The following is a 27,214-nucleotide window of genomic DNA, read 5'->3' on the forward strand; positions in this document are numbered from 1 at the left end:
GGAATATGTCATATTAAGTAAAACATCGATTCTTGACTCTTTTTCAGTTAAATGTAGATTCCGCTTTAATCTGATCTTCCTTTTACTAAAAGCAGCCTCTCATAGACACACCATTGGCATCACCACAGCTGAATTAAAGCTAAATTGAATAACAACAAATTTAAAAGCAATCTTTCTATCAGCGTACAGGGTCTTCCCATTAGGTACCGCTTCCAATTCGAACAAAAGACAATATGCACATTGAGAATGGCGAGGAGAAAAACGGGACCGCCCCATCGCAAAGGTCGAACTTCAATAGCAGACCACCCCGCATGGATGCGATACACGAAAAGGGATCATCTATTTGTTATTTAAACTGCATGATTTCATTTCGTTCGTATATAGAAATATCTCAGAAAGGTGTGACTGCCAAAGTATTGCCATGAGAAAGTTTTCGAACGCGATGACAGGCGCTATATAATTTGACGCAGTGGTATAACTGTCTTACTGGTTGTTTCAAGGTGTTAGACATACGAAGTAGAACTGAAGAGTACACTGGTTGAACTTTAAAAACGTTGGGGGGGGGGGAGCAGTCCTTGTCATGAAGGGATCAGTATAAGATCCTCTTACACAAATGTGTATCTACTTGATGGGGAAGTAGGACGGATTAAAAAGTTCGCAAAGTGTGCGGATGTCAACTTGATCAGAACTGTGAGGCGAGAACGGATCAGACACCGTTGGATAATTTAGTGAATCGTTGAAGTGAAGCTGTCTGCTTGTTCTGCCGAGGTTTAGCCTGGTGAAGTCAAAAGAATGAAGCAAGCCGATTTCAGAACTGCAAGTGCGCACCCGCATAAGGGCAGCCATGAACATTGTTACTACACGCTTGGGTAAGCAGATACATGCAATTGAAATAGATCCGAATTTAACTTAAATTGGATGGTATCCTAAACACAATGTGGGATCTGTGGTACATAATATAGGAAGTATTAAAACCAATGCATACAATATATGCACTGATTATCGCACGCGTGTAGCCTTCGTGAAACCACCTGTAGCATAATATTTATGCATAGAGCCTATGGTACATTTACCACATTGGCAACAAGGTGCGATTTGCCGACCGTTTCGTGAATTTATTGCTCCAGCGCAATGTAAAAGCCTTGTAGATCCTGAAAACGATTAGAACAAAATTATGAGGGCAGTTTAATGAATTATCTTATGCAAATGCACGATACAGAATCAAAAAAACAAACAGTGTATTCGAATTTGATTGAAATAATTTCATGCATTATACTTATAAATGCCCTGGGAGGGAAGGTTGCTTCAAATAGAAAATGTTGTGCTTGCTATTGGTAACGACATTAAGTTGCTGTGCTAGCTTCAAAGGACGACATCTAAGCAAAAAGAACATGCGTTTGCAAAAACATTGGTTTTTATATTAAGTAAATTTTTCCATAACAGTATGGAAACAAACTGCTGTATTTAAACAAGTCGTTTGCGACAATATACGTCGAAAGTTATTATAATGCCGGTTCTGCAGTAATTTTTGAGTCGCTTACTATGTGGTCCATATATTGATGTCAAACTCGTTCTTACACGTTACATATATAGTTATCTAGCGCGTCAACTTGTTGCCAATGTAATATATATGTATGAAGCATTTTTAATGCTTTTGGTTTTTGAATTTTTTAGCGAGCAGAACCTTTTGCAGCTCCGAGCACGGCTTAAGTCCTTTCAGGAAGTGTATCACCAAAAGCATCGAACTTTCAGTTCTATGGATGATAGCGAAGTCCCTAGATTTAACCCCAGATGTGGGCTCGGTCAAATAGGCTTCCGTAGACGTCGGGAACCGTTAAGTCACTTTTGCCAATTCGGAATTGACAAACCAATCAAAGAAGGTCGACGGAATCTTGAAGAGACACACGCTAAAGGTAGACAATAAATGTTCGTCTTATAGAAAAATATAGCAAATACTTTGGATAGCTTCTAGATCTTACGGCTTTCCGGTGTAACTATTAGAACAACGAGATAGTCTAACAGCGCATTAAAGTATACTTAATTTTAACTCGTTTGCTAAGTCGAGCGAACGTAAACTCCTAACAACTCTTGTCGAAGCCTCTACCTAAAACAATGATCTAAAACAAATTAAAATCAAGTTGTTTACTAAAAGAAATCTGTGCAGAGTTCCAATTGCTAAATTCATTAGCGGCAGATTTGCTCGTTTAGGTAGTGTATAGTCTACCCCCGTCATAATAGAGTGCGTAGCGTGTTTGCCTACTAAATTTAAATACATGTGAAGTGGTCTAGGTTCGAACCCGGATGTATATTTGGCTTGGAAGCATTTGGTGATAGCCGGGCCTGCGCCGTTGGCTGTGTGGCAAAGGCAATAACTCGAAGTTTTTGTCGAGATGATGCAGCCAATTTTTTCGTAATTGACGTTTTAGATCGGGTGGCACTAGGATAATGTAGAGGATGCCGTTTTAAAAATACATGATTTTTTCTATTTTTTTGTGGGCTTTTTTTATTTGTTTCGTATCAGGTAGAAGCTCGGAAGCACAGAAGAAGTCGAGTTCAGTCAGCGCTCTGGAGCATTTGTTCACTCCGCAACGTATGCTGGAAGACTCCGTCGACGCTGCTACGATGCGGCAGCGAAAGAATTTTGAGAATCACTTGCGTAAGTTCTTCGTTGAAACGAATAGCCGAAGGCATGCGCTAAAGAATTACAGCACGTTTAAGGAAGATTCCCAAGTGAAAACCACCTGGATAGCACATCCCTGGAGTGTTAACCGGTACGTTGGTTCCCAACAGAATTCGTTGCACAAGAGATTGCATTGAGCTCACTGGAAAAAAGCCTATGATCAATCTTAAACTTATGCGAATTCTGATTGATTTTAATAATAATAATAATGATAGCAGATATGTCATAAACGATTTGTTAAATACGTATTGGTAACACCAACAAGAAAATGCATATCCACATAGCTACCATTGGATTTCTTGTTGCAGGCTGCGCTGGGATCTTATCATGGTATTAGTTTGTACCCTCAGCATGATATTAGTTCCGATTATGGTGGCGTTCCTAGAGTATTTCGACTGGTGGGACGAGTGCCTTGCATTCAACCTGACTTCTGATGTAATCTCAGCCGCGGATATCATCTTTAATCTTCGTACTGGTAATAGATATTGGAGAAGATAGAAGTAAACAGAAATAGAAGAATGGATTTATTTGAGACATTAATATCTAAGGATTGTCGCGTAAAATTCGATCTATTTGGACATTGTTCATATTTTTGGAAACCTGGTAGCTTCAGGGAGTGTTTTTCTCACTTAAATACAATCGTTATGTAGTATATGTCGTCAGGAGAGCTTGAAACAGCAATCCCTGCCGGTTTTCACAGACAGGGGTATAGTCGTCCAAGCCACCTCACCGGTAACAGATATTGCTTAAGTAGATATACATATGAATAAGATTACGTGCAATTACTTATTCCTTGTGTGTTTGTTGTTCACTTAGAGAGTTCTTTGAAAAATGGTAGAGGGCCGCTTATGTTTTTCGAGAACCTTATCCGCCGTCCAGAAGGTCTTTCGTTTAACGAGTCATTTTGAAAATTGTTTACGCAAAATTTTCATTGAAAAAAAAGGTCGAAAGCATGAACTAAAAAATTAAGGCATTTCTAAACATCATTATACCCTTTTCCTAAGTCTAATACTATATCACGATACAACTGCCATCTCTACAGGCTTTGTCGATCGAAGCGGGGTCTCCTACAAGGTGAACCTGTCATCAGAAGCTATTCGCTCTCACTACCTAAAAGGATGGTTCGCCGCGGATTTCATATCGACCTTCCCGTTTGACTACACTCTGCCAAAGATCATCCAAGTATTCTGTGGGTAGTGATTTTGAAGAAGTGAAAGTTTTATGGTCTCAATAGCTATGTGTAAATTATATGGTTTGTAGAAATACTGACTCTTACTGAATATCTGAACATATATCGTATCTACAATGAAAATGAAAGACAACACAAATAAGCCGAAGTGAAAATAGGTAAAAGTACAGATTTTTGCTTTCTTATCGTATTCCAGTTTCCAAAAAATGCATTTTTTCTCACCACATTTACAATACTGACGCACGAACCTGTATAATCGAAATGATAATGCCCTCATCTGTAGATAATTGCGCCCGAACAGGAAAGGTACGCTTAATTATTGCTTTCGTTTCCAAACTATAGGCTTTGAGGACTTTGAATTGAGTACCCGTATGCAAATGCTGGGAAAGTTTTTTGGTCTTCTTCGATTGCTACGGGTCTGCCGACTTGTGCGGTACATGACAAAACTGCAGAGGTCGTTTTCCAGCTCGACGCACTGGGTCTTTCTTCGAACGCTAAACATGGTCTCACTTATGGTACTGACAGCCCACTGGAATGGCTGTCTTCATTTTTTGGTCAGCTCTTGCCTCGGTTTTCCCGACCGGGGTTGGATTGCCCGCACCGGCATTAAGGCAGGTTATAATAATTACCTCAGGCGATTAGATATCAACAATGATGAAACAACTAGGCGAAAAAAAGCTCGCTTTTACGCCCGTTATATATTCCACATTGTTCTCATATTTCCATGAGCGTTAGCAAAACCATTTTGGTAATAAGCACCAAATAAACGGTTTTAGTAAAACTTCTTTCGATTGCTATTCTTAATGACTCTTCTGGAACGCACACAAAGGGTTGTAATTTTTCGTTTGCTTCTAAACCTTTCTCCGGTTACATGCGCGGTGACTTCAATTGAAGATTTCTACTAAACCATCTATTTTATGCAGAATAATTCAGCGAAAAATGCCCATAGTATGAGGCACGTACAACTTCTAACGTGTCTTCCAATGATTAATAAAAATACACTTACGCTTGTTTTCGGTATTGCCTGCAGTATTGGAACTGGTGATCAACAACACGCATGTTACGGCCGTTTTGATAGAAATTGGCTCAAACTAAATGGCACATATGGCTAATGATTGCCACTTTTCGTTTGAGCTTTATGTTCTTATTTCTATGTGTTTCTCTGCTCAGGACTCATCGTGGATGGTTCAGTATTCTTGGTCGCTCTTTAACTCACTATCGCAGACGCTGTGCATAGGGTACGGCCGCATGGCTCCGGAGACCTTGGTCGACATGTGGTTTACTCTATGGGGGATGCTTAGTGGGTCTGTTGGGTTCTGTTTGATCATTGCACATATTGCTGCAGTTTGGCAACAGATGGATGCACCCCGGAAACTACATCGACAAAAAGTGGGTTATAGCTTCTTTGGTTCTCGTGCAGTTTAAACTTGAAATATGCGTTTTTATAGAATTCGAAACCCAACTGTTTAGGTTAGGATATTATAATATTTCGATTTCGATAACGGAATCGCCTCTTTACGTCAAAAACTTGCTGTAAAGTAATTTCAATAATCCTGTAGGAAGGAGTGCATTATCGGCTTCTCAAGTTTAGAATACTTCAATAAGTTCTGAAAACGAGCGTTCCCTTTAACTTTAATACTACAGTATTGTAAATGAAGTTTAAGGCAAACAATTTTTTTTACTAAGATACTATGTCCACTTGCCCCCTCCCATCATTAGTTACCTTTACCTTGCTATATTTCGACCATGTCACCGGAACCGTAAACGGCTAACAAGATCGTTTCTTCTGTCTGTTCTGTGGTTGTTTATAGTGAAAATCACACAAACTGAGCTATACACTCATGATGCTATATATTACCTTTGCGGTTCATCTTTCCGGATCAATGGTGCCAGCCATAGTCCATACCTTTTAATGCACACACGTTATGCTTTCAGATGGCCGAACTTGAAGATTACATGTCCTATAAAGCCTTTGATGCGAAACTGCGTTCCAAGATCCGGGACTACTTTGAGCAACGCTACCATGGTCGGGTATTTGACGAAGAAAGAATATTGGCATGTATGTCTGAACCACTTCGAGAGGTCAGTACCGAGCTTTGGCTGCATGGGCAGGAGTTTCTTTTAGTTGTTTCAAAAAAGTAATCATCTGAACTGACATTCATCTATATATAAATGAATGTCAGTTAGGCCTCGAGAGCCATTTGTTGAAGCGTAAACTTAGATAGGATTTGAAAGTTTCAAACTTTGTTCTGGACAATAAAAAACTATTAAAATCCACCGCAGTCGTTTTCGAAAACTAGACCCGTAAAACTAAGCATGTGGTTTTCTTCTCTTTAGTTAAGGCGCAAATGCGCCTTTATAAGATCAGAGAAGATAGTTACGTAGTTGACGTACGGTGTGTGGAATATAGTAATACCGTATGTCGAGCGCTGTGTATAATATTGACAGGCCCATCGCTTTCACGCGTTCACCCAGACATTCTTTATGCAGAAACACTATTCACACGTCCAGTTGAAGCTGTTGCCTTGCACCGAATAAAACGTCTGCTTCTAACAACGAATTTGTTCTCATTGGTATTTGGCTGTATTTGTTTTATTGGTAGTTGGTAATGCGGCACAATTGTCAGACGATGATTTCGTCTTTACCGTTCCTGAGTTCAGCGGAGCCACCGTTCCTCAACGAGCTCGTCACGCATCTGAAATTTGAATTATATCAACCAGATGACATTATTGTGTCTCATGGAACTGTTGGTTAGTAAACGCTTCGGATCTATCAGCATCTGTCAATTTTCTTGTTCCCACAAAATCGAGTAATAAATAGTCTAAAACATGCGTAATTGTCATGCTAACATGGGGGGTTCACATATTAATACTGTGGTAACGAATGACTTGAAAAATTCTTCATTGAAAACACCGATGGACAGGCTTAATGGTAACATTCCAACCGATAGTTAACGTATCCATTAACCGCCCTAAATGCAAAATACTTTCTGCCAGACCACAGGGCAAGAAGACCACTAAGACTCGCATTTGATGAATCAATCTGTTCAAGATTCGATTCTATTATCATACATTAGGCCAGCGTAAGCAACTCCGTTAGCTGTTCTATTGGCAGCAAGAACTTTAGAACCATTTGCTGTGGTAACTTTTAATTTTATTCTAATGTGTATAACTTTTAACGGACGCACATCTGAGTAGATGTATGCACGTCTTCTGCGTCGTCTTGCGCTAAGGATGTACGAGGAACTTTCAAGGATGGAAATGCTATAAAACGTTACTATGTCCATGTCATGATCTTGTAGCACAAACTTATATATAGTATATATATTTAACTGATATATTAATGTTACTAATGCGTTGTGAAAGATTCCATCGTCGGAGTGCATTTTACAAACAATTCATGGCATATGCAAACTGTTTTTCTTTCTTATTATGTCTGACAAATGCACAGTTATGTGGTAGGTGTTTCGAATAGAGGGATTAAAGCCTCTCAGCCATAATACCTCCTTTATAACGCTGTATTGGTCTTAGTACGAGAAGCTTTGATACGATTATCGCAAAGCTTTTAAAAAAAAGTCAGGTAAGTACTAAAAAAGCGATTTTCTTAGTTCGAAATTTATTACGTACATATGTCTAGTAGTTTTCCCATTCTCTGCTACGAAATCGACTCACGAAACGAAACACACACATATAATAAGCTATATATATCTTTTTATATGTTTCATAACTTCTTTTTTCTATTGTTGCCTATATATAGGGGAAAAAATGTTCTTCATTCAAAGTGGCGAAGTGACAATTCTCAACCACGATGGCGCAGTACTGGCTTCACTTCACGAAGGCCAATACTTCGGAGAGCTTAGCCTTCTCGTCCGTTGTGAACGCAATGCAACAGTACGGGCTGCGACGCATTGCAGCTGTTTCACATTGGACGTAAACGACTTCAGACAGGTATGAAATTTTTCGGAACGTTATCGACGAGTTTTTGAGCGAAAAATGTCCCCTAATTGTCTCCCCTCTGCTGTCTGGCTTCGCTTCACGCCAACAGGGAATGTAAGATGGAGAGAAACTTTTAGAGTCGTTTCTGTGATGCTATAGTGGTCTGTTAAACATGACGATACGCGGTAGTCCAGGTTTGAAATAGGGCCTGCTTCGTGCTGGTGGGAGCTAGCTGATTGAAAAAGAGATGTTTAATTAATCGCAGGCTGTAAAAAATTCGAAACCTTACTTTTTGTTTTTCTAAATGACCGTCCTTAATCATTGCTTTGACCGTTTCTGTTACAGAGACACACTATGGCTCTAGTTCGAATTTCTACAACCTATAGTTAATATAGCAGACAGAATGAAATTATACACGCCAAGTTACTTTAAACTTTTCGTCTTATCGTGCGACTCCTTTGCTGTTTTGTTACCTTGATTGAACGAAAGGCTGTGTTTGTTTGTGATGGCAAAACAAAATTTCGAAGCTCGACAGGGCGGAAGGCGAGAGATATCGAGATTCCACCAGAAAAATCTGTAGGCCTAAATAACATGACGAACTTTGCTAGTTTCGCCACATGGTACCCGTATGCATAAGACAAACATGCTGTGTTCAATTGTTTAGGACACGAATTGATATTAAATAAAATAATACATTCGATTTGCTGTATCGACATCCTATCTAGGTGCTCGTGCACTTCCCGCATATCGAAGTTTCGATCCGAACCCTTTCGCGGGACATTCACGCCATGTGCGATCGTATGTCACAGGACGGTCCCACCAGTTTAATTTCAGCCGTGTCAATGATGACCGGAACCTTGTATGATGGAGCCGAACCGATGGCTGAGGATGTTGAAGCTCCTCCGGATTTTTCAGACTGTTCAAACGCTGCCCTTGGAGCGTCACAGAGACAGACGACTACTAGTTCCTACCAGCTGTGAGCCGCCTACACCCGCTTCTCGATGCTACAACAAGTGTTAAAATAGGAGATTTAGAAAAGGCACTCAGCGAATACTCAATGAAGATTATGCACAAAGAAAGATCTTGATTCGTCTTGGCAACATAATGAACTAACGAATTTATCGTAACAAAAACCCTAATCCTTTATGAAAAATAAAACATATCTTACGTAATTTTCACTCTTTGACACTACAATTCTATCATACCTTACAAAGAATTTTGGCAGTGCCCTTCCATTTTTGACTTGCACGGATAATACTCCACTTTGTTGCAAAGTTAGCGTTGGAAACGCATACACTGATCGTCTTTTAATAGCTGTTTTATTAATATTGCTATAGTCCTGCAGATGTGTACCTTATAAAACAACTAATTTTCTTGTAATAAAGGTTTTCCTTCTAGACTAGGTATTGTTATACAGTATTCTACCAATAACTGAATTGTAGGCGATTTTAGGCAGCAGTCAAATCTTTTCCACGAAGATCTACCGTTCTCGTAATAAAGGCCTGCCCGACTAAAATATATGGACACACAGAGAAACGCAGACGAAAAAAAAACATTTCTAAATTATGGATTTTCATTTTTACAGACAGTTGCATGTTTAACTAGAAGTTGGTAAACTGTAAACGGAATAATAATTTGCTTATAAAATGTTTTATTTGATGCGTAGATAAAGGTGCAATGTTCAAAAAGGAACGTACAGAGACTTCGATTATCCATTGTTCTGCATTTAGTTCCGGTATAGTATTCGGCTTTTTAAACAGCAAAATCTAGCACACTGAGAGTACATTATACGTTAAGAGACCACTGAACCCAATCATATAGTCAACGCAATAACTACATCGCCAAATATATCTGTACACGTAGATGCGTTGTTATTGGGTGTTTATACAATCTGACTTAGAGTAACTAATATAATATATATATATGGCTAGTGTTTTATACTAATAAAAAATAGAACATTACTTGCTACGGTTTTTTAATTGGCAAAACGTATAGCCGTATTCAGTATTTGCGTTACTGCCTATATGAGCCTTTAATTAACTATCGCTTTCTGAAGAAATCCTTATTACTCTACGACGTGTTTACTGTCAATAATGCGGGAATATCAGTCAACAAGAAAATTAAAGTATACGTTTTCACTATTTTTAGGACTGAATGATGTTTGTGTTCTATGTCATTCAAAACTAAACTGACGTGTGAGCCTATCTTCCCCAAAAAGTAAAAAATACAAGCATAATTAAATCGGTAAAGCGACGCTTTCTTCGTTAAAGTATATATGTAGGTATATGTATTAGTACGGAATTGGCGATGTCTAGGTGGATGCAAACATTCATTATTAGCATTGAAATTAATTTATAGCTAACATAATGATCTATTCTAAAATTAAGTTGACGCAATTTCATTTTAGAATGAACTCAGTTATATCATACATGGATAATATGGAGTTCAATACAGCTTACGCCGTGTTTGTCATAGTCTCCACACTGATTGAATCTTTTCATAAAGGAACTTGGCTTCACAAGAATAAATCGGATCCCTTCTTCGAAAGGGAAAAATTCTACCATATACCAGTTGTGGCAGTAAAAACACTTACGGAAGTTGCGTGACCATAAGGACGAACACGCGCGTTTTTCACGACTTCTGTATAAATGTCGGAAGAGTTTTTAAAGCTCAAAGTGCTGACGCACTCCAAGCACTCAGGAATCAGTTAGGGACAAAACACACCCAAGGGAAACGTGCACAGCAATCTCTTTCATTAGAATTCCGTACAGTTAGCGGGTGCCAATGCCCAGTTCTACCTGCTCTAATTTCCGTCGACTAATACCTTAACTGGCGGAAGGCGCCCTTCTTTGCTCCCAGTAATCCGGAAAATTCTCACCAGTAATGACAATAGTTGGAGAATAAAAGAAGAAAGAAGATTGATTACGCTCAAATTGCGGATGCTGTTCTATGACTTAAATGAATGTCGCTCATTGTTAACAGTAAACAAACCATTTCACATTTATCTTATGAGTATATAAAAGCGATATAAGTGATAGAGCCACCAGAAGGTTTGCGCCACTTCTCTCGGACCAGCTGGTCAAATAGGAAAGGGGTAAGTGTTAGCTCTGCACCCGATCAGCTGGTGTATACGCGCGGTTAGAAAGAAAAGGGACGAGAACGGCAAACAACTGATATAATAAATTTACGGGGAACGTTCAATTCAAGTCGGGTTTTGAATACTAACCTTGTTATGAGAATAAATATATATCTAAAAAGTGGTATTATATATCTAAAGTATATATCTAAGAAGCTGGATTTCGTGCAGTTTCCCTTATAGATATAAAGGTAGAAAAGAGTGTCAAACCTCTGAAACATTTTCGATAGTCCATAATATTAACCTTCGTCGCAGTGAAATGGTGATTTAGCGAGTGGATATTTGCTACAGTACAATGGAGGTATAATTATGTAATGTCATTTTCATTCATTGAGGACAATTGCCGTTTTTATAGTCGGCGTGTCACCGCTGTAATTCACTTCGATCGCGAAATGCATCCGTTTTAGAGTCTATGGCATTTGAAAGAGAGATTCATAAGTTATCCTTAATATTTGATTTGCTAGACACCGCATACGCATTCCCGTTATAATTTTAGAAAATCTTCAGTACCTTGGGGTGATTGGCGATTGGATTTCTGATAAAGACTGTTGTCGCGTATAATAGACTAACGATTAAAAAAAATCTTCACCCGATTGCTGGAAGACAATTTCGCTTGGCTTTGTAGTGATGACGGCGTGCGCTGCTCCGATGACCCTGCTCTGTGAATGACCGTTCGTGTATCCCCCACAATCTAGACGCGTATATACGCTACTTTGTTTTAGACATTAAAATCTATCGTTAAACGAGCGCTTTTTTCGTACACATTAATGGGCATTTTTTTTTTCAATGTAAACCCAATTTTAGAAACATACAAATTTTACGAGGTTCTAGTGTTATATAACTATTACAACTATTTACTATAATAAAATGAGTAGTTCAACAAAATCAAGATACGAATTCGTAACAGAGTTAATTAATGTGGGTTATTTTTCTTTACAAAAATTAACTGGTTCGCAACCGCACAGAGTTCTTCGAAGAAGGTTCGTATGTTACCCTCGCAAAATTCTTGGTATCGTCTTATTCAGTACTTTGCTGTCGTTAGCTTTTATTTAATTTCCTCCCTTACAGAGGAGCTCGTATCAAGTTAGTACCGCAGCATATATTGAAAACACTTCCATATATTTCGGTAAAGCTTGAATATAATAAATGGCTTTTACAAACTGTTTTCGTTACCTCTCCTTCTTTTAAAAGCACGGGCAATAACTAAAAATTATAGCTTAGCTTCCCTTGAGTGGTGTGACAATTCAGCTGTAGTACATTAGAGTATGCCAAGCCTACAGACTGTGGCCGACAAGAAGACATGCTTATTTTCCCTTTTTTTAATACGAAGCTATATAAATCTCTCGGACTAGCAGAACTTGACAGATTCTAAATTTGGGTTGATCGTCAACTGCAATCTCGCATTTAAGGTGCTCTATTTACTATGATATATACCCGGACAACTGTTATACAAATTTCAGCAAATCAGTGCAGTAGATGTTTATTCCGTCGCTCATTATGACATTATTAACATAATAATATGTACTGCAGAAAAAAATATACGGATTATGTCTTTCATTTAATCTGAAACGAATTGAATTTTAATTGATTTATTCTTTTTATGGGAATCGTAAGCGGCTTAGAAGAATTTGGGTTAGACTCTATTCATGTGCGTATGATTGAATGTGATTAATGAAGAGATAGCTTAAGAAGAAACCTGTGCGTACTGTTATTACTGTTACGTAATGTTGATCGCTAGAAGATGGCTGCCGGCGGCGACCAAAGCGCCGATTCACCTAAAAGTAGTACTTCTTCGTTGATCTGGGGCCTTCTTGAGGTCAGCGAAAAAGCTGCTAGAATTGCTCGCGAATGTCGGGCTCGTAAAGAACTTTTCGACTTATTAGTCGAGGAGAAAATCGGCAAAGATAAGAATCCTCGCATGGCTCAAGACTTCAAGACATTAACAGATGTGCTCGTCCAGGAAACTGTAAAACATAATCTCTGCGCTAAGGTATTGTTACGTTGCACTACGTATTCATGCTTATTCGACGATCTTTATGATGACCAATGCGGACCATTATGTGGAATATAAAAATCTGTTACATAATAATTTACAATCGGGCCATCACACAAGACCAACAATGATTCAACTCGAAATGCTACTTATAACTATATTAATTTATTCCAGTGGCCAGTTTTAAAATCGAATATTCTAGGCGAAGAGAATAATCTGTTCACCAATGCTAAGGGTCAGGGTATTTTGGTTGAGGTCAAATCCACCGAAGAAGAAACGGCTAATCTGCTTGAGCAGGTAAGGCCTTTGTATGCGGCGAGATGCGACTAAACAACTCGGTCATGCTCAGATGTAATCATTTGCTCGTGAATCAAAACGAAAATAACGTCCAGTTCTCTGGATGTGTTCTGCTTCGCGTAAAAGTGGAACATTATTTAGATTCAGTAAAAAACTATAGTTTTCAATGACGTGATATTTGCACGTACCCTATCGTCGGGTGTCAGAGAGGCGCAAATATATTAGGTGCTAGAATTTAGTAATTCGTCATTCTCGACGTACAGGTCTTGGATGGTAATTCGGCTGCGGCAGCGCTTTTGGCCCGAGCCGTTCATCAAGAACCGGAGGTTGAACAGGTAGTGCGGGCTGACTTCAACCGATTGAAAAACGCTCTCGACAAGCAGGACGTATTGCTCGAGGATATCGGCATATGGATTGACCCTATTGGTGAGTGATTGTGCCAATAATGCTAGAAATTGCTATATTATTTATGAAATTGCTTTATTATGTATATTAATTATCCGATGACCAAGGCCAATCATAATAGTGGTTTACGTTTTACGAACGGTGATGAACGAAGTTATAGAACGATAATAAAAGCAAAAAAGAGACCTGTTTGAAATGGTTCTTCTGTAGTCAGGAGCTAGCATTTCCTTCACTTCTTTACTAAACATTTCTTGAGTTTTTTGTATCTGCCGTTAACCGTCCTTTACGATGGTTGTTCCCTAGCACAAGGCGATGCGTGTCTGAGCCCGGCTTCGAACCTAGACCTTCTTATGTTTTTGTATTAATACCTGTTTTGCTTACTGAAATATTTACCCTGTAATATTCTAAATGAATATAAGAAAACTTCCTGCAATACCTGTTTATAATGTATCTTTTTTTACCCCTTCTGCTTACCAAATCTGCTTTACAGACGGCACGTTTGAATACATCGCCGGTATGTGGGACGCGGACTCCGCATCGGACCCTACCATTCCACTTGAACAACAACGTCCGCATCGGAAAGGTCTTCGTTGCTGTACCGTGCTTATCGGGGGTTTTTCGAAGTCATCAGGAAGCCCGATATTTTCTGCGGTATCTCAACCGTTTGCAACACCCCATGCTGGTCCCACAACTACGTTCTTCTGCGCTCGAAGCATCCACAATGTCCCTCATCTGCCAGTCAAGTACAATGTCGTCGTCTCGACTGTAGAACAACAAGATATTCTAGAGAAACTAGAAAGGGCATCATTAACTGTGACTCATGCCTCTGGAGCTGGCTACAAGCTTTTGATGGTAGCGCTTGGCTGGTGCGATGCTTATGTCCTAACGCGAGGCAGCACCTTCCGATGGGACACTTGTGCACCCCAAGCTCTGCTGCAGGCACAAGGTGGAGGGATGCGGCAGTTTAACTCTAAAAAACCCATCCGATACGATGTTTACGACAAACAATTGGCGTGCAATACCGGGGGACTGATTGCGTACCGAAATGAAGCCATATGTAGAAAGATACTCAGCGTCCTAGAAATTGAGTAATCGGCGGATTAGTAGGATGAGAATAAATACGAATGGCATGGTCTGACGCACACTCGGTCAATGTGACCCATGTTTTTTTGTGGTACACGGAAAATGAAGCCATTAAAGTATATAAAACACTGTTAAGAAAGATCGTACCTTTAGGTTAGTTCATAGTTTGTGTACGTAGACTTGTGAAATAATAATTATCGTAATGGTATTAATTATTTTATAAGAATAGTATTGTGTGATTATAGCACCCTTTTGTTGGGAATTAATTTGATTCATTACACAGCAGTCGTTGGTGACTGGTGTATAATACCCTGAAAAAGTTATTGTAGGGTACTTTCAAGACTGGATCTTAGTCGGCTAAAACCGCTAGAAGACTTTCATCGGATACAGCCCCAGATCATATAAGCGCTTTAGCGTTAACGACGAGAAAAGGCCGCGCCGAACCGAAAAAAAAAATAACTAAAGCATAAGAACCATTCCAGAACGATTGATACTCGTTCATTAAAAACAAACATATCTTTTGTGATGCGCCGATGTGTGACATTAGCCAAATTTCTGTCACCAGTTAAACATGTGCAGTCACCCGCTGACAAAATCGTTATTAACAAGAGAATCTGTTATTTCTAATATGGCTTGTATTCTTACTCTTCGTAGCTTCAAGTGGATAATTTTTCCGTCACACTTCGGTGAGAACAAAACATACGTGGAAAATATGGAGCGTATATACATATACATAATGTATTGTATTATTATATAAAAACAATGAATATAAGGACTCGATAGTCTCGATGCAGTTAATTTATATTATTATTAGGACTATTGATCCTATTCGACGATATGGGTCACCACAAGATATTTAGTATTAGTAGTACTCACCACGTATTTAGTGTTATGGTAACTCTGCTAACGGAACTACTCCAGAGCATACTTTATCGTATTTGTTTGTGTAATATCTATATTTGCCACAAACACTTTAATGATCGCTAGTGTTTTTACACATAGTCTTTTAATGAACTGTCTATTACGAAAATTCTCACTAGATATTGTGACGGTAATTCGGATCTACTATACAATGTATTACCGATAAATCTATACTAACGTCTAACTAAATAATGCACATTTAACTCGGTAAGTTTATAACGCTCTAGCATTACATGACCGCAATGTATCTATCGTATATAAAAACTATATATAAAAGAAATCTCGTTATATCTGGCAAAAACGCCCCGTTTGATACTTCAACTTGATCGTGCGTGATGCTTAGCACAACAGTAATGGTATCTGACAAGCTAGGCATTCGTTAGAAGATATCTGATCGTTATCTGTAAGGTGTTACTACAGTATAATAAAAAGCAAAAAACTTCCATTCTCTCGAAGCACCAGTACATACTGTATTCACTTAAATAAAGGGAGGTGAGATCATCAAATAGCCGATATTGCAGTTATGTGCCTATTAATACTTGTCCGACCCTCGTCCTAAAGTGCCTCATAGCTCTCAGCCTTAGAGTTTGCTCGAACTCACGCTATTGCAGTCCTGAGGTACGTGCTGACTCTTGTAGTTACAACGTTTCGCTTCGTATACTTCGCCGGCGTCGTCGCTAACGATTCGACGCCTCAAGGTCATGGTCGACTGCATCCACATGGATAAACCCATACGCTGCTGTTTATGCGAAGTGCTACAGCATTCCTCCGTTGTAAAGCTGCTTAATCTCTAACCATCACTGTGTATTTCAGTTTATGGCAACGGTTTCTGCTTCGGTGGCTTTAGTTTGCTTTCCGCTAAGATAATATCACTAGGCCGAGTTACCTTCCAGAGGAGATCGGGGTCTCCTTTAAGCATTTTTGCTCGTACACCACAATACCTGCAAACGAAAAGTGACAGTTCGTCAAAACAAGTTGACAATTAACTACGAAATAGGTATTTCTATTACATACATGTAATACATTCAGGAATCATATAACATACGCGCATAGCCAAAATATGGGTCTCATGGAAGGACGTTAGCAAGTTTTGTGCTTTTTTTCTGTGGGCTCTGGGTTTGAGTGAAGCCCATGGCCTATTGCTCTATTGAGTTTTGTGATATCTACTATTAAAGCTTCGAATTTGTGGACGTATGGGTTTGAGTTTAAATATTTAATATGGACATTCAACACTTTGAGCGCATGTGTTTATAGTCGAAATATTTACTTCACTGACTAATATAATCAAGCTTTTAATGCAATTTAGCAAGTTTCTTTCGTACTTTATGGAAACTTTTTTAGGGGCGTGATATCATACAACGCCTTCCCTACCTGCGAACGAGTTCAAGGCATTCTGTGCCATGGAGGAGTTGGTGCTCATCACAAAGGGAATAAGCTTTGGCTAGGATAGGATACCTGAAATGAATAAAATCAAATTAAAATTAAGCGTCCGTATTTACCCAACTTGATTCTTTTAGCCTGCCTTCGCATTCTCGAAAGAACTTCTGGAAATTAATCGTACCGTATATCCTAATATTATCTATCTCTCAATACTAGCAGGATCTTGTCTTAAGCCATATAGATATTCGAATCTCATTTAAAATTATTATTATATAATTTTCATGTTGTATCGGAAAACGAAATCATAATTGTCGTATCAACTTTGCTCCAAATCAGTAAACAATAGTTCGTTGATATATGCTATATATATGGTATGTTATGCAATGTCGCAATTCAGTCTGACACTTTTTCTGGCAATGTGGGCTACGCAGTACTTTCATTCGCCCTGGATTAATGTCGTACATATGATTAACAATGTCAGTTATGACTCACTTGAATATTTGCGGCATTTCTGAATTGACATATAATCTTCCTTTTTCATCCGTATACCGAGGAATGGTGTCTTCTACAAGCCCATTGGCATCAATCCGTAAAACCGTTGACACCAACGGGACCCAGAAACCGGCTGCGCCGTACTCTTCCGCTGCGCATAACAACTCTTCGATCAACTAAGCGTAGGGGAGTAAGTTTTAACATTTATGTCTTCTTGAAACAACAACGCTTAAAAGCAGTGCTAACACGTAAAACTTGAGACAACTAATTAATTTACGTGTAGTACGCGAGTCATAAGAGTCATAGCGCACATGGATGCATCAATATAGATAACAAAGTTAAGAACTACCAAAAAGGTAAACAGGTTTATACACCTGAAGTGCAGTGTAATCAATTCCCATACTATAGTAATAGATTGTTTAAGCCATGAAACCGTGATTTCGCCTTTTTTCGTCTTTACAAAGAAGAACATGATATGTAAACAAACTGTTCAATAATTTAGCTGTCGAATTAAATTGTCGAATCAATATAAAAGCCTTTCATTCCGCGGTCTAAACAGTGCCACCAAACTCCAGTTAATGAAATATCTACCGATATATGTATGTCTATGCATAGTATATCAATGCACCTTAATCGGGATGACAGGTCTGACAGCATCATGCACTATAACGAAGAGATAGCCTCTGTTTCGGAGGTGCTCCACCCCGTGAGCAATCGATGAGTGACGTGAGTCAATGGCACTCGCTGGGCGGCAAATAACTTCTACGGAAGCCGCTCCTTTTAGCGAAGTTCTGCCGTCACTTTCCTCACAGAGCAGCCGTGCTTCTGGGGGGCCAGCTGCACTGCTGTAGCATTTCGAATAGAGACACTCATAAATTTTAATACAGTTTTACTAAGTGGTACACCTAAAGAAAGTCAAATGTTCATTGTATACACTTTATCTGTTAATTATTTTCCTATAATTAAGTGTCATCTAGAAAGACGATGACTGCTCATTATGAGTCGATCTATACGTTTCATATGAACGAATTCTCTAATTCGGGCCACGTTAAGGGAGTGGTATGTTCACATTACGTTAGCTCTAAAGGGCTTGACACTTTGTTGTGCAATTACCATGTTAAGTTTTCTAACAGAAAATTAATAACTTTTATGGAAGTAATCATTTCCTGGAAAGGGTGTCCTTCATGACATGTTTTTATCAATCTCTAGTCATTGAAAAGGTTTATAATCAGTTAAGCTTTTGATTCAGAAATTTCGAACTTAGCGGCAACTTCAGAAATCCCTAGAACAGAACCTATTTTCTTCATTACCACAAAACAATATGTATGCTGGTAAGAAATTTTTAGGATAGTTACAGGACTTTACGTTCTGCCAACACGATTGGAACGCATCCGTCTAGATATCAATGTTTGTACGTTAGGGCCTCTACAATGCTCTAGACAGTTCAAATGATAGAAACCTAACCAGTAGTTGACGTTGCCAAAATATTGCAGATAAATAAATTTACCATGGCAGGTCATCTTCGTTGAGCAAATTGTTCACGTCAGCGCAGACTCTATCGAGGAGTTGTTCAGAAGTAACTACAACAATGAGTTGAACCCTGGTGACCAGCCTCATTCCCGCGATGGTGTGAGCTAAAATCGACCGACCATTGATGGGTATCAGTTGTTTGGGCCCACATGGCATTTGGCCCATGCGAGCACCGATACCACCTGCAGGTAAAATGACAGCTACGTCTCCACGAGACATATCGTTTACCAGAAAGTTGGACTTTGGGGAGAAAACCTTTGAGGAATGCCGCAATTGATGAATAGATCTACCGCTGCAAATTAGGCAAGCATATATATATATATATATATATATATATATATATATATATATATATATAAACAATAATTAGTTGAGAGCTACTTCGATTCGTGAATAAATGCACACATTTTTCGCGTATATTCAAAACAACAAGTGCGGTCAATTGCGTGTGAAATAATATTTCGCTAATTATCGTATTTATCAGAACATCTTGAATTCACCGCACCTCGGAAAATTTCAGTGTTGATCAAGCTTTGGGCACAGCTTAACACGCCTCTTAACACTGCCATCGATGTTAAGTTTTTTTATTTTGCCCTTATTACAATATTCATACACATTTAAGCTAAAGAAAGAAAAAATGATTTCAATGGCATCAATAAAATAAAAACAACTAAAACTAGAAACAAAAAAGAGCCCAACTATTTCAACAAAAAATGCAAAAAAGTGATTACCCCATTTTTTTTCTTATTTGATTTTATTAATTTCATCTTAGACGTCGGTGTTACGCTCAAAAAATAACATTCAATACATTTGTTCAATTAATCTTTACTCTGGATATTAATGTAATACTTTTGACGCGTGAGGATTTCAAAATATATGGAACCACGCGCGAACAGGAGAGGGTATCGCTTCGGTAGACTGCTCGGCTTAAATAAGCCATACAAACAAGCGTCAGCTAAGAACGCCTAGTTTCCGACGTGAAGTGCATTTTGTAGGTAGATTTCCTTACGATTTCAGTTTGGCTGAACGCTCAGTGTCGTGAATCAAATCAAGAATCATCCGGGTCAAATAGTTCACAAGCGTTAGAAAGCAATGGCTAGACTAAACGAAGTGAATGGTTTTGGTAAGTAAACTCGCAATGTATTGTATTATTGTTCACAAATATCGGCTGATGGGCACTTACTTGAGTAATTTATTGCGACTGTTGCTAGCGGGACTAATTTCTGTAGATGCATTGATATCTAATTATCGCTAATGTGTTGAACATTCAGTATTATCTGCTTGCTTCAGCGAAATCGTTATCTTCAAAATGTCGTAAATAATAAGGCAATCTTTTTCATTCGGCAACCAACACCGGAAGTCTCTCCACTGGTTTCGAGATTTTGGCGCACAGTTTGTTTACAGTTGTATCGTTGTTCAGGCGGTGCTTACGTCTACAATGCTTGTACGTACCAATGGGGTACACCGTTGACGAATTCTAAATGACCGTTTTCCCTCACGTTCTGCTCTAATAAAGCCACTCAGAGAAGGATTAGGTTGTGGAGTCCATTAGCACTCGGTAACCAGCAAGTAGGAAAAACAAAGAAGAGAAATATTACTAGGCGTAAACATGTAGATGTATTCTACATGTAAATCCATTCTCTTCTCTCAACTACGTAGACACGAACCATTTAATTCATACGTGAAGCAACAAGTGGATGTCTGATAAAAATATTTCGCGCTCGGTATTTTCAGTGAGGATTTCTGCTAGTATAAGCCATGTCCGACATTTCGGATACTGACGAAGTTGAGGAGATCTCATCAGCTGCTCAAGTTGTACAGAAATTCCAAGAATGGTGGATATCCGAACGAAACTGCCCCGTTCTGCTTCCCTATCAAGGTGATCTCGTGGATTGCCTCCTTGACCAGCTCGAACACATGCGTCAGGGCTTGGCTCAACTGAAAGCCAACGATCTCCGCGCAAGTCTGCATCGTCTAGAGGTTGAACGTATTCAATATCTGATCAACGATTATCTGCGATGTCGATTGCAGAAAATACACAAGATCCTTCCTCAGAAACCAGCCTCTGATGTAGAGGAGCTTCTCTCAGAGCAAGAGCGAACATTTGTTGAAGAAATTATTAATGCCAGCCAGGCCTACTTTCACGAAGCCGGTCTCTCACATATGCCTGCTGGGATGCAACAGTTCAGCTTACCACCAAAGGAGGAAGAAAAGGACCATTATGTGTTCTGCCGGGTTAAAAAATCCGCCCAGGGTCTGATGGTCGATGCAGATCTGCTAGTAGACTTTGAGGAAGGTTCGCAGCATATAGTTAAGCTGGATGCTATCCGAACCTATGTTCATAATGCTAGCTTTATCCTTTTGTAAGGATTAATTTTTGAAGGAGAATAAAAAATAGTCTCGTGCAGGCTAGCCTTCACTAAAAATAAGCTACTCGCTGCGGAACTCTCATTCACTAAACCGTAAGCCCCATATGCGTGGACTTTGGTTGGGACTTTTTCTAATATTTCATATAAATTTATAGAGATAATAGTTTTGATGAACTGTGCCCAGTTTCCTTTTTAGGTAGAAAGAAATTACAATAGAAGAATAAAGGAAAGTGGTGGTTTTTCGTTTTTCGCCGAGTTGGTAGAAGAATGAGTTCTAGGAGAAAGCGATAGGGTGATTAATCAACTGGATCTAGCAAGAATTAGCAACAAAATCATACAACTGCATTCTATAAAGTCGGTAACAAAAATAAACACATGTATGATAACTTATTCAATTGCGTGTCATTTTAGTTCATTTTGTCAAGTAATATCTAGGACATCAAGGTTTATTACACAATAAAGGTGCCAAAGTCACTTAGTAGTTTAGGAGCCCCTATTTTACAATTGAAAGAATATATATACAATATATATGCGTGTTGTATATATACAACGAAAAGTAAATCTATCAAGAGATGTTTGCCCCACCCTGAATACAGGTAAATGAGTCAGTCCAATAGCAATATTCGTGTTCGAACGTGACGAAAAGAAAGAAGTAAGCCTTATATTGTTCTTGTGGTCGACACCTTAAAACCATAATTAAATGCTTTACTTCCTATTTTCGTCTGTTGTGAAAACAGCGTATCAATCAAGAGTGGTTAATTAAACGCCGCAAAGTCTAAAATATTCGAAGGCACATAAAAGAACAATTATATAGATAATGATGGGTTACTGACAACTATTATCTTTATTAAAATTGAATATTTCGGAAATGCCTTGCTCAGTGTTTTAAATGATTGTTTTTGTACGTCTAAAAATGTAAAGATGAATACATGCCTTTTTTTTTTTAAAACTGTATTGTTACATGGACCACACCTATTGCAAACGTCTGTATGCGTATGTATCAAATTGCTTAAGTTATTAACATTTAAGTTACATTTAGTTAGTTATTTGGTCCCAATACATAAGTTCATTGGCAAATTAGACATTAAGAAAATTGTCAAATCATGTGCTTTGATTGCGCTAAGTTATTTTTAGTGCGCCAGTATACTTTTAATATCTTCGACTATTCCTGCAAGCTTTTTCAAAACTTTCAGCTATCCTTTCTATATAGAAAGTTCTCATAATCATGTACTGGATGTAAGTATAACATCAAGGACTTGCACCTATCAGGAATCTAACCAAGGTGGATGTTAATAAATTTAGCTGGAGTTTTCCAACAAATGTATGAAACAGCATGGCAAGTAGCTATTAACGTTAGTAATGAATCATTACTTTTCTCTTCCTAATTCCTTATTTTCTTGATTATTCGTTTTCAATAATCATTTTTGCTAGTACTGAGCACTATACTTTTCAATTATGGTAGCCAGAACTGCGAATTTGCCATCTAGATTACGTCGCTCTCATGGAACAAGTATTGCCAATTTAAAAGTGTGGTGTAATTTATCCCGTAGGTAGAAGTTCTAGTAAAAATTGAAGTTCCTAATATCTAGGCGTTTGATGCAGAGCATTTTTACATTAATTCAGCTTGCTGAATTCACAGTGCAAAAATCTTTAGGCCGTCGCATCTGAGGTTTCCATCCGCCCGTGTCCTTAATTTCGGATCCGCAAAAACTTTATTTATTTAAAATAGGCAATAAACGTTCTATCAATTAGTTGAATACAAATGTTATTTCGACCATTACAATCCTGAGCTTTATGCGATATATATTATCGATAGACTTAGAAGGACCTATCTTAATTGATTAAAACCAATCGTGAGGCATAAAGGAAACTCTAACAAGTTTTTCTAGCGGTCCTCAGAAACAGCAAACAAAAACTTAATTTTATAACTTTCTATTTTTGTTTTTCATTGTAAATTTAAAATTTGCTGAAATACCAATTTTTTGTTGATCACACGGGTTGAGCGAGTAGCCGATGAACGTAAGTGATTCTACCTATCTTATTTTTAGGTAAGTCAACGCAATCAGCCACCCAGTTAACCTCGACGGGGGCCGTGGGAAGCAATAACGAAGAGGAAATGCGCAAAAAGACCCGCCCGGTTCCTGTCGTCTTCTGGAAGACCGTTGACGTAATGAAATGGCTTAAGAGATGCTGCGTTGATCATTATCAACTTTATGCTCACGTTTTTTTGGAGCATGATATCACGGGGAGAAGTCTCGTACGGATCAACGATATTTCCCTGGAAAAGATGGGTATTCGTGATAAAAACCACAGGTAAGTTAACGCCTGACGATTTGCAGAGAAGTATCTTTTCTGAAATTCTAGACAGTGAAATTTTAACCGGTTGCTGCTATCGTCAGCTTATATAGAGTAAATACGTTGAATTCATAGCACGCTTCTTATTAACAGTAAATATCAGTGGTTGAGAATGAGTTAATATACATTATACTTTTTTCAATACTTGAACAGTTACTTATGAACTTTATTTGTTGCTGTTTGCATATTTGCAGAAGCGAGCTTCTTCGCGAAATCCTCAAGCTGAAACTCAAGAGTGACATCCTTGAAATTAAGGATTTGGAAAGAGATGGAGCTGAATTTTTCAAAACGTCCAGCTAAATTTACTATATTTACAATTTTGCTGTGATTTTACACCTAAATAACTGGAAGTCATGCACTGAACAAATGAGCTTACCGTGGTACGATAGAGTCGCATGAAAATTGTATCTGCAAATGTGACGACTGGCAGTTGTTAACTATCTCAATGAAATATTTAGGATCATGAACTCTTCAACAGATCGATGTAGGTTGTGTAGTTCAAGTTGGCTTAAACTTTTCCAGAAAATCGTTACAGATAGATGGAGTTATACAGACACACAGATAATGAGATATTTGATCAACGGTGATGAGAATAATACAACAGGAACGCTATAGAAGATGAGCTAAGAAGAGTGCGTGTTTTGTATGTAATGCATGAATCACTTAGTTAGCCGGTTTATGTGAAGCGGAATCGTCTGATATAACGAGGTAGTAAATCAAACTTCCGACGAACAAAAAGCGCACTTAAGCAGTACGGCCTTTAGTACTGTTAAATAAAGATCCGAGCTAATTTGAAGCGAACCTGGAGACGGGAATCGACAATTAATGAGCAGTAGTCTCGAATGGAATGAGTCCAACCGACAGGGCTGCGCCCCACACTTAACCCACGTAAAATAGCCATTATGCTGTGGTGGTGCTAGTCGTGCATAAAATGTATTGAATTCTCTATGAGAGAAAACTCAGCAGAATAAAGACCGCAAGATGACGAACTCTCTAATCCAAATCATTTTCTGTAATTATCTGTGACTGGTCATCGTTTACGGTTTCCGATATTATTATTGGCAAAGCATTGCCTCATGTAGTTCCGTCATGAAGGATAACAGTCCAACTCGTTGCAAGTATATATACATATATATCTACCACAATTGTACATAACCCAAGTATTAGATTTTATTTAGACGCGTATCATTGTTATATTGACGTTATTGTTTGTATTCATGACGACGTAAATCACGTTAATTTTACCTCTATGAATGAAAGTTTGTGAATTCTGTATAAAACGGTGATGGTATGACTAATTTTGATGGTGCACAGGCGCTTATTTTCGATAAATCCCCTTCTCAATTAAGGACATGAGCTGAAAATTAACTTACTGCGATTTATTTATGCATTCAAAATAATTTTGACGTAAATTTTACTGCTCCGAAATGTTTTTATTCTCTTCATACACGTGTTCAGCTTTCTAGTTTTTGTATTTGGGATGGTTTTTGCACAGCCACGTATCCAATGCTGAGATGCATTTTGATAAATCTTATTTAGCCTACAATATTAGCCCGCACCCAACTGATAAGGCCATCATTGAAAAGAGCTAACTGTCCTAAGTGAAACAGAAACACGGAGTTCGTATAGCTTTCAAGCGAGAGTCGGGTATTCATAATATTTTATTAAGTTGATGTGTCGTGAAAACTAAGTGCATATTTTCGGGATTTAATAGGAGAAAACAAAGAGATTCGATGATATACTTCTAATAGATGAACAATCTGCTCATGTTTTTGGAACCACTCGATCTCATACACTCGCTTATTATGATCTTTTGTTTTAATTTGCATTCTGCAGTGGACATTCATAATAATTAGAGAAAGAATCATATAATTGTTACAGCATTTCATCGACACGATATAAAATCATGTCTGAATATCCACATGGAAAAACTCTTGTACGAAACAACAAGTTTTGAAAGTTTAAACCTATCGTTAAAGCTAACAGCTGATCGAAATTTTATATGCGGAAGCCGTATTCGAAGGCAAATATGAATTTTGACGCCAGCAGCGATGCCACAAATATAACACTTGTAACAAATTCATAATGCATTTAGCGAACAGAACTGAGAAATAAAGCACAAATATATTTTAACTCATACAATACTGTTATTTGTATGAAGCCGCAATGGGCTTGCCCGTAACTGTGCGGCAACCCATAGCTCTCGAAACGGGCGACTATGCAAATTGTTTTGTGTTTTTGCCAAATTTAAAAAAATTGTTGTGGGTAAACTGTAACGATTTGAAAAGCAATTAGATGCGTATTAATCAAATATAACAAATGATGGTAGTAGTGATTGCAAATGTGAAAAGTAAGCCCAGTTCGGTTAACATCGACTTTTTTGCATGAAAAAAATATAGAACTAATTAGTCTTATTTGATTTAGAGCCGCTAATGGACATGAAATACATGTTTAAGATGATTTGTCTCGATACATTTCGCTTTTACAAATCCTGCGGCAATAACACCTATTAAAGTTTTTTTTAAACAAAAAGCCCTACAATTGTCTATGTTAGCTTTTTATTTAGCCAACTTCTGAAGTGCTTATATTGCGAATTACCCCTGCATATCTTGCCGAATTGCAGAGGGCCTTTAGTGGACGCGACAAAAAAATAACACTAAATATCGAATAAAAACCCACCAAGCTTTTTTTCAGGCACAGGTTTCACCTGTGCAAAATATTTCAGTAGACAAACACTTCCTAATACTGATCGACCCTCGCAGGTATTGCTAGTTTTCCTGTTTGTTTTCAGGATTTTGATGTGCGAACCAGTATCTCGAAATGACGCACGCACTTCATACCCACTGATATGATCTATTTAAAAAGTTTCACATAAAATTTATATGCAATGAATTAGAATGAAATTTATTATTAAAGATAATAAAAAATTAGGCTCCTCCTGATGAGCAGTTCGGAAGCATAGAATTGCTGGTATTTACTGGAGAGTGCCCAACTGGCAAATTACAATAAATGTAAGCAATTTTTACTGTTGTGGCTCGTGTTAATTTGTTAATAAGCAAAAGCTTGAATAGAATATTAAAGTTAAATATTAACATAACAGGAAGTTTATTGTTGCCCGTTTCTTAATATAAGTTACGGGCATCTGTAATCGATCGACCGAGTTTATTACATATCAGGTTGGAAAAATATTGGCAAACACACAACATTCAGCGTTGGCAAATACTACGGCATATTCTTACTATGCTGTTTCCTAGCTCCATCGAAGAGAAACCCAGATAGGTTTAGCAGCAGCGACAGGCCATGCAGCCACCAGCCGAGGGAAAGAAATATGGCTTGTAGTACTTCACACAAGTCTTGACCCTGAAATGCAAGTCTGCCCTTCGCGACCTTCGCGGGAAAAGTAAAGTGGGCCCCATTATGTTGCGAACCACATGGTGATCATCATAATA

At 38.3% G+C, this 27,214-nt stretch overlaps 4 protein-coding genes across 12 annotated transcripts; 3 read left to right on the forward strand and 1 right to left on the reverse strand.

Moving 5' to 3' along the window:
• The first annotated feature begins 189 nt into the window (after positions 1-189).
• On the forward strand, positions 190-9,765 carry LOC111244193 (potassium/sodium hyperpolarization-activated cyclic nucleotide-gated channel 2-like). 5 transcript variants are annotated; one of them, XM_022790993.2, is made up of 11 exons: positions 190-869; positions 1,675-1,913; positions 2,522-2,771; positions 2,989-3,155; positions 3,723-3,869; positions 4,212-4,480; positions 5,040-5,258; positions 5,805-5,951; positions 6,472-6,619; positions 7,626-7,816; positions 8,530-9,765. In XM_022790993.2, exons 1-11 carry the CDS (start codon positions 793-795, stop codon positions 8,782-8,784), a joined length of 2,109 nt encoding a protein of 702 aa, XP_022646728.1. In that variant the 5' UTR covers positions 190-792; the 3' UTR covers positions 8,785-9,765. The 5 variants fall into 5 exon arrangements, with proteins under 5 accessions (XP_022646728.1, XP_086836912.1, XP_022646730.1 ...); XM_086980786.1 differs by lacking the exon at positions 5,040-5,258; XM_022790995.2 differs by lacking the exon at positions 1,675-1,913.
• LOC111245701 (D-ribitol-5-phosphate cytidylyltransferase-like) lies at positions 7,454-20,366 on the reverse strand. 2 transcript variants are annotated; one of them, XM_022794368.2, is made up of 7 exons: positions 20,225-20,366; positions 19,019-19,333; positions 18,140-18,353; positions 17,512-17,687; positions 17,011-17,094; positions 10,398-16,580; positions 7,454-8,808 (listed from the first exon to the last, which is right to left on the reverse strand). In XM_022794368.2, exons 2-6 carry the CDS (start codon positions 19,258-19,260, stop codon positions 16,454-16,456), a joined length of 843 nt encoding a protein of 280 aa, XP_022650103.1. In that variant the 5' UTR covers positions 19,261-19,333; positions 20,225-20,366; the 3' UTR covers positions 7,454-8,808; positions 10,398-16,453. The 2 variants fall into 2 exon arrangements, with proteins under 2 accessions (XP_022650103.1, XP_022650102.1); XM_022794367.2 differs by having other exon boundaries at positions 18,140-18,356.
• Positions 10,758-16,100, forward strand: Ipp (inositol polyphosphate 1-phosphatase). 4 transcript variants are annotated; one of them, XM_022794361.2, is made up of 5 exons: positions 10,758-10,898; positions 12,679-12,930; positions 13,108-13,230; positions 13,494-13,656; positions 14,126-16,100. In XM_022794361.2, the coding sequence occupies exons 2-5, from the start codon at positions 12,682-12,684 to the stop codon at positions 14,725-14,727; spliced, it is 1,137 nt and encodes a 378-aa protein (XP_022650096.1). In that variant the 5' UTR covers positions 10,758-10,898; positions 12,679-12,681; the 3' UTR covers positions 14,728-16,100. The 4 variants fall into 4 exon arrangements, with proteins under 4 accessions (XP_022650096.1, XP_022650098.1, XP_086836916.1 ...); XM_022794363.2 differs by having other exon boundaries at positions 12,682-12,930; XM_086980790.1 differs by lacking the exon at positions 10,758-10,898 and adding an exon at positions 11,102-11,241 and having other exon boundaries at positions 12,682-12,930.
• A 433-nt stretch (positions 20,367-20,799) lies between the features above and the next one.
• On the forward strand, positions 20,800-25,907 carry LOC111245699 (DNA replication complex GINS protein SLD5-like). The gene is made up of 3 exons (XM_022794366.2): positions 20,800-21,337; positions 23,459-23,723; positions 23,960-25,907. Exons 1-3 carry the CDS (start codon positions 20,800-20,802, stop codon positions 24,063-24,065), a joined length of 909 nt encoding a protein of 302 aa, XP_022650101.1. The 3' UTR covers positions 24,066-25,907.
• Positions 25,908-27,214: the final 1,307 nt, after the last annotated feature.

Source organism: Varroa destructor, unplaced genomic scaffold (assembly GCF_002443255.2).
Source record: "Varroa destructor unplaced genomic scaffold, Vdes_3.0 BEIS01000002.1, whole genome shotgun sequence".
NCBI lineage: Eukaryota > Metazoa > Arthropoda > Arachnida > Mesostigmata > Varroidae > Varroa > Varroa destructor.

Excerpts from the sequence above, each read along its gene's own strand:
- LOC111245701 (XM_022794367.2), bottom strand. The coding sequence starts at position 19,260 with ATGTCTCGTGGAGACGTAGCTGTCATTTTACCTGCAGGTGGTATCGGT. Across the intron at positions 17,688-18,139 it reads GACCTGTCATCCCGATTAAG|TTGATCGAAGAGTTGTTATG; the intron begins GTGCATTGATAT and ends CCCTACGCTTAG. Across the intron at positions 17,095-17,511 it reads GAAATGCCGCAAATATTCAA|GTATCCTATCCTAGCCAAAG; the intron begins GTGAGTCATAAC and ends TATTCATTTCAG.
- LOC111244193 (XM_022790993.2), top strand. The coding sequence starts at position 793 with ATGAAGCAAGCCGATTTCAGAACTGCAAGTGCGCACCCGCATAAGGGC. Across the intron at positions 5,259-5,804 it reads GGAAACTACATCGACAAAAA|ATGGCCGAACTTGAAGATTA; the intron begins GTGGGTTATAGC and ends TTATGCTTTCAG. Across the intron at positions 7,817-8,529 it reads ACGTAAACGACTTCAGACAG|GTGCTCGTGCACTTCCCGCA; the intron begins GTATGAAATTTT and ends CATCCTATCTAG.
- LOC111245699 (XM_022794366.2), top strand. The coding sequence starts at position 20,800 with ATGTCCGACATTTCGGATACTGACGAAGTTGAGGAGATCTCATCAGCT. Across the intron at positions 21,338-23,458 it reads GCTAGTAGACTTTGAGGAAG|GTAAGTCAACGCAATCAGCC; the intron begins GTTCGCAGCATA and ends TCTTATTTTTAG. Across the intron at positions 23,724-23,959 it reads ATTCGTGATAAAAACCACAG|AAGCGAGCTTCTTCGCGAAA; the intron begins GTAAGTTAACGC and ends GCATATTTGCAG.
- Ipp (XM_086980789.1), top strand. Across the intron at positions 12,931-13,107 it reads AACATAATCTCTGCGCTAAG|TGGCCAGTTTTAAAATCGAA; the intron begins GTATTGTTACGT and ends AATTTATTCCAG. Across the intron at positions 13,231-13,493 it reads CGGCTAATCTGCTTGAGCAG|GTCTTGGATGGTAATTCGGC; the intron begins GTAAGGCCTTTG and ends CTCGACGTACAG.